The following is a 6,791-nucleotide window of genomic DNA, read 5'->3' on the forward strand; positions in this document are numbered from 1 at the left end:
TCTATGCCACACAAAAGTAGCAAAAATAGCAGACCTACAAGCTCAATGCGACACGTTTTGAGCTTGTAGATCTGCTATTTTTGCTATTTTTGAATTGGAATTTAGATTTTTTCTTGTTCTATTTTTGCATTGGAATCCTGAAAAGTTACATTTTTATTTAATTTCAAATGCATTTAGTTATACTTATGTTAACTTTATGAACTTAAATACAAAAAAAATGCCAATAGAAAAGACAATAGAATTGTAATACTAGTCATTAAGCTACTACTAATATAGACTGAAGTAATTAAAGCGGGTCATGTTTAGAATTGTAACAGCTGTCAATAATATATCAGTATTCTGATATTAACCTGTGGGCCGCATTAAGTGAAGGTGAGGGCCGCACGTGGCCCCCGGGCCGCCAGTTGCCCATGTATGACTGAGATGAATGTGGACATTGTGTCTGTATGGTTTTATTATTTTGGTTGAAATGGATGAAACATTTTTGTGTTTTTTTTTTTTTCCTTCTAATGTGAAGGTGTCAGCAGATGAAGAAAGGCTCCTCCAGTCCGCCCACCAGACGCTCACCAAACCTCGGCCAGGTAACTTCAGGGTTCATCTTCAGGGTTCATCTTCTGGCTTGTCCACTTCAGAAAACCACATTCATTTCGGGTCAGAATAAGAATCTTTCTAAGTTGAATATCGTTGCTGTCGGGCAGATCTCCATCGTAAATTAATGCCCTACTTGATCATACTACAGCGTCATACAACAGAACAGCATCATAAGTAGCAGATCTACAAGCTCGAAACGACGCGTTTCGAGCTTGTAGATGTAGATTTTTGAATTTGAATCCTGAAAAATAACAGTTTTGGAGATACAGTATGAGGTTTACATCCGACAGAGACGTTATAAGAGTTGAGAATCACTGGAATAGCATAGATGGATAGGCCTTTATTGATCTCACGAGGGGAATGTTGTCACCAAGGCAGTTAACCGCAGTCAAACTACAGACAAAAAAAGAACAGACAATGAGAACACAGCAATGAAAGATACAGAGACACCAGTACACGAGTCACATTGTCATTATTCATTAGTGCTGGAGTATTCAACGTTTTCAGGCCAAGGACCCCCTAGCTGAGAGAGAGATGAAGCAGGGACCCCCTCTATATTGTATAAAATTGTGTTTCAGGTTAAAGTTATTTTTTTACTTAGTCTGCCATTTTTTCCCTCTACACCTATAGCCTCTTTCCCAAAAATAGCCGATCTACAAGCTCTCAACGCCTCACGCTGCGAGGCGTTGAGAGCTTGTAGATCTGCTATTTTCGGCTAATGTTCCCCTCAGAAAAGGAATTCTAGGGTTCAAGTGGTTAATGTAAAAAACTAAATCCTATCACACAAAGATTTGGCGGACCCCCTATAGTAGCTCTGAGGACCCCCTAGTGGTCCCGGACCCCCTGTTGAAGACCCCTGCATTAGTGCTTAGTCCACGGGGATAAGAGTCCACATTAAGAACCACAGTCATATTGGTCCATTGGACCATGAACCGGGCAGGACGCCTGGTAGTGGATCGAGCATTAGTGTCATTGTACAGCTTCATGGCAGCCGGCACGAAGGAATGACCCTGTGATCGAGAACCATGATGCAGATCTTTCACTTAAAGGACTTAAACTTTGTTTTTTTACAACCAAGGTTTATGTTTTAGCTTGTAATTAAAGTGAATAAAAGATGAGGGTTACATTTTTTTCATCTACTACTTTCTATAGTTTTAGCAATTTTTCCGATCTTTTTTTACAGTGGGCGGGGGCATTCGGGCATGTATTTTTTTTACACCTGTGGTCTTTGATGGCCAGAGAGTTGGCCAGTGCGTTATTGTGGGCTAGAAGAGCTACTGTAAATGATAATAAAGAAATCGCCAGGTTATTTTGTAAAAAAAATACATATTAGCCACCTGCCCGAATGCCCTCGCCCACTGTAAAAAAAAGTCACGAAAATTGCTAAAACTATAGAAAGCAGTAAATGAAAACATTTTAACACTCATCTTTTATTTACTTTAATTACAAGCTAAAACATAAACCTTGGTTGTAAAAAAACAAAGTTGTCCTTTAAGTCGACTCTTATCTTGTTTTTTTCTAGGCGAGACCAGACCGGAGGAGGCTGAGGCGAGGGGAGACGGTGGAGACCAGCAGCCCGTTCAGCCGCTCCCAGAGCCCTGACACCAGGCACGCCGACCGCGAGAAAACCCTGAGCCGCTGTCACACCGTAGACATTGAGCAGCAGCCTCCGCCGTCGCCCCCCCGGGCGGGGGGCGGAGAGACGGCCGAGAACACCGCTGCGCCCCTCGCCTCGTCCTCTCTGACGCACGTCGTAGACGCAGCCGGCGGCGGCTCCGCTCTCGCTCGAGGCTCAAACGGCGATTTATGTCAGCAGACATCAGACGTGCCGGAGCGGCCGCCCGTGCAGCAGGCGTCTACGGAAAACCGTCCGAGAGACGAGACGGCGGAGAGGGAACCCTCCGACCCGCGACTGGACAACGGCGGCGGCGGCTCGCGCGTACACGACTCCTGCGAGGCTTGTCCTGGCCACGCCGAGTGCGAGCTGCCTGCGTCGCAGCAGCCCTGGAGCGAGGACTCACAGCCGGACGACTGCGGCGAGTCGACTCGGACACGCGATCACCGGATCACGGGGTCCCCCTCTCCGGCGGACGCGCCCGCCGTCGAGTCCGATCCCGCGCGTACTTTGAACAGTGACAACAGCAACACACACATCCAGGGAGCTGATGTTAGGCTCACGTCTGGGGAGCACGACGAGTCCTCCCAAACGCACCGCCAGCTCGAGTCGCCTCTGACCCCCGACCAGAGCCAGCAGACGTGTCAGTCGGAAACGCAGGAAGACTCTGGTCTCCCGCCCGCGCCCTGCAGGTCATTTCAAGCCCTCTCTCCCAATGACACCGGAGGGGACGACGAGAAAGTTACTCACCCGTCCGCGGAGTGACACGGACTGAGTCACTAGCGCAACAGGCGGGTCTGTTGAGGGACTTGACTAAAAAGGAACAGTGGACTCGATCTCCATTTCTACTAGAGGCAGAGCTCTCTCTCTCGCTCTCTTACACACACACACACACACACACACACACGCACACACACACACACACCTACTTAAGCTTTAATTTATACTCCATCGCACGACAGTGTCGCTTGCCTAAAGGCCTCAACAGACCAAGCTGTCTTGTTCTGCCTAACTGAGATCAGATCGTAAACGTCTTATTTTTAAAAAGTATGCTCCCAACACATGACAGCTAACGATGAGCTGTGTCAGAGGAAATAGCTCTTTACCATACTGGCTGAATAGTGATAATAACATTATACCCCTTTTTCCACCAAAATTATAGCGTGTATATCGTCTCCGTCGGGTGAAATCCTCATGTTAATTTATGAAAAATAACAGAACGTTTAAATTTGGAGATTTTCTGCCCAACAGCAACGATATGCAAGGTTTTTTTTGTTGCTTTTTTTTTACATAGGAAATCCAACAAAAAAAGAATTGGTGATTGACTCCTTTCCCACTGCCAGTAGACGAGTATAGTATACCTTTTTGTTTTTGTTTCTGATGTGTCACATTCGACCCCAGATCATTATGGGCACAAAACTCACCACAAGAACTAAATCTACCATGACAAATAAAAAGGGTGTCTGTCATCTTATCAATCGTTTTGCCAGAAATGAGTGTGTTCGTGAAGTGCCAGCTTTCTCTCTCTCTCTCACGCACACACACACACACACACACACACACACACACTGCCTCTCTAGCCTTTTCTCTCTCTCTCTCTCTCTCATAAATGCCGTCGAAATACATTTCCCGGTTCACACATTTGTTTTTAATCGGCAAATGCGATGAAACGCTCTCCCTCTAACAACCCATTAAGACCTGGAACGCATATGTGTCACTTAAGGTTTGTTTGGCTATTCAAAAATAGCAGATATACAAGCTCATAGCGCGGCACCGAGTGCCGCGCTATGAGCTTGTAGATCTGCTATTTTTGAAAAATCTTGAAAAAAACGTTTTTAGATTTTTTTTCAAAAAACTGAAACTTTTTAAGAATCGCCTCAGGTCTTAATGGGATAAGAAGTAAGCTGAGCTCTGTATCTCCTGTTTCTGTAGCGTGAGGCAGCTTGATGTACAAGTACATCCCCTGGACGTGACGCTAGTATACGTCACAGGGACTTAGTTACCCCCCCCCACTGGAACCCTTTGATGCTGAGTGCCAAGCAGAGAGGCACTGGGTCCCATTTTGTTTTTGTTTTTGATATGACCCGCGGCCCGGGGAATTCGAACCCCCGACCTCCCATTCTCAGGGCGGACACTCTAACCCACGGGTCTTCAACGTTTTCAGGCCAAGGACCCCCTAGCTGAGAGAGAGATGAAGCAGGGACCCCCTTACTCTATATTGTATACAATTGTGTTTCAGATTAATGTTTTTTTTTACTTAGTCTGCTCTTTTTTCCCCTCTACACCTATAGCCTCTTTGCCAAAAATAGCCGATCTACAAGCTCTCAACGCCTCGCAGCGCGAGGCGTTGAGAGCTTGTAGATCTGCTATTTTCGGCTAATGGTCCCCTCAGAAGAGGAATTCTAGGGTTCAAGTGGTTAATGTAAAAAAAAACTAAATCCTATCACACAAAGATTTGGCGTATAGTAGCTCTGAGGACCCCTTAGGGGTCCCGGACCCCCTGTTGAAGACCCCTGCTCTCACCACAGGGCCACTGAGCTGGTCTCCCTCTTAATGCCTGGCTATACCACCAGTGGTGCGGTGTGACCGCGCAAACTACCAGCAATTCTCGGGCACAGGCGCTTCTCGACGGCCTGGTTGCTTGCTGGTTGAAAATCAAACAACTTGAGTGTGCAGAGATCTGAAAAAAAGAACTGATGGGGCAAGCGACACCTTCGTTCCATGGAGTTTAAATTAGGCTTTACAGTCCGACAGAGCCAGCAAGCCAGTCTGGTGCCGTTGTAGCTTGTTTTCTTGGAACAATTCCTCAATCCATTTTGTCAAGATTCTTTCTTTTTTTTAATCTTATTTTTTAAAGCACTTTTTCCTCTAGCCTTCATACAAAAGGGATGCAAACCATGAGATATGTTTTATTGTGTTACTGTAACCCACTATACACAAAATACATTTCATTTGAGGAAATGGATTGATACACGTTTTATTTTTGCACTTGAATACTGGCCATAGTTTTGATTTAATTTACAGAAAGTAGGTTGTTGTTGCCATTTTTATGTTGTACTACTACCACTCATTTGTTTTATCACTTATCTTTATGTTGTCTTATTTATGACCTGTTGCCATTCTTGGTAACAACAATATAAGTTATTTTCCAAATTCAATGTTTTACTAGACGAATTCAAATGATAGATTTGACCGACTCTAATGCAAGATTTTTTATTTTGTCACCATTCGTTAGTAGGCCAATATATACTTTGTCATATGACACTTTATACTTTGTCATATGACACTTTTCAAGTGTTGCTTGACAGAAATGGCATATTTTCTAACTGAAAAAAAAGTTGTAAAAAATGAATTAGCCTTAAAGAAATTCTTCATCCAAAAAAATGTACACACCCCACGAAGCCTTGAATTCATGGAGATTCTTTAGTTGTCGTATTCCTGAGTGGATATTGACCCAGCTGCGATAGACCAAAATAAAACCATATAAAAGAATAATATAAACTCCAAAACAACTCTCACAGTGTCATCACTGATGAGCCTACTGATGATTGAGGTTCAAAGAGAATGGTTTAAACATATGGTTTTGCTCTAGTTAAGATTGCTATTTCCTATTAACTTCAATTTAGTCAAATATTGGATTATTGGCTCAAGAATGTGACAAAAACTCAAAACCTTTTTGGATGAAGTGTTCCTATAAGAGTGGATGGCACTTTTGTGAAACGGTGGTTCTCAATTGAAACGTACTGTATACTATTTGGAGAAATTAGCCTCCATTCCCTTAAGGTTGATGTGTTTATCAGTAGAGGCCTTTAACCCAAGACCTGGAACGCATTTGTGTCACTTTAGATTTCTTTGGCTATTCAAAAATAGCAGATATACAAGCTCATAGCACGGCACCAAGTGCCGCGCTACGAGCTTGTAGATCTGCTATTTGTGAAAAATCTTGGGAAAAAAAGGTTTGGGATTTTTTTTCCAAAAACTGTTAGGATTTAGAAAACATTTTTAGGAATCGCCCCCAGGTCTTAATGGGTTAACACAGATTAGCAAATATTGCTCCACCTGCAAACTTATTGTAGCCAGTTGTATGAAAATATAATAGAATAGCTACTGTAGTGTATCGTCACCTTTCCACACTGCAGTCTGACTCTGCACAATGTCCCACGCACTAGACGCTTACAACTATTTAACACGAGACACTGTGTGTGCGTTTGTAGGATTTGGATTCATTAGAGAATGTTTGCATCTGTGGATGAATCTCACTATACCGTAGTTCAGTGGTTCCCAAACTGGGGGTCGGAAGCCCCCAAATAGTTTGTTTTGGGGGATCCCCAGATGATTAGCCTAATGTGTAACATTGTTTTCTCACTCAACGGCAAACAAACAAACATACAGTATAAGTGTATACAGGGTATCTGCACATTTATAAAGTGACCATTTAAGGACTTTTAAGACCTTTTTAAATACCTCTAAAATGAAAAAAAGAAATAATAATAATAATAAGACCATTACTGTGTCTAAAGTAACCAACAAACTATACTATAAAAAATGGTCGAACATTTGGCCAAATTGTCAAATATTACCCAAA

The 6,791-nt window shown here is 43.3% G+C and overlaps 1 protein-coding gene across 2 annotated transcripts in view; it reads left to right on the top strand.

Annotated features, from left to right (window-relative positions):
* Positions 1-3,924, top strand: part of ankrd27 (ankyrin repeat domain 27 (VPS9 domain)) — a 64,570-nt gene extending 60,646 nt beyond the window's left edge. For both annotated transcript variants that reach the window (XM_084059012.1, XM_084059013.1), the window contains 2 exons: positions 518-581; positions 2,114-3,924. In XM_084059012.1, coding sequence (XP_083915138.1) covers positions 518-581; positions 2,114-2,971 — 922 coding nt within the window. In that variant the 3' untranslated portion in view covers positions 2,972-3,924. The remainder of the gene's footprint in view (positions 1-517; positions 582-2,113) is intronic.
* The last annotated feature ends 2,867 nt before the right edge of the window (positions 3,925-6,791 follow it).

This window comes from Gymnoscopelus microlampas (assembly GCF_963454915.1).
Source record: "Gymnoscopelus microlampas genome assembly, chromosome: 6".
Lineage (NCBI taxonomy): Eukaryota > Metazoa > Chordata > Actinopteri > Myctophiformes > Myctophidae > Gymnoscopelus > Gymnoscopelus microlampas.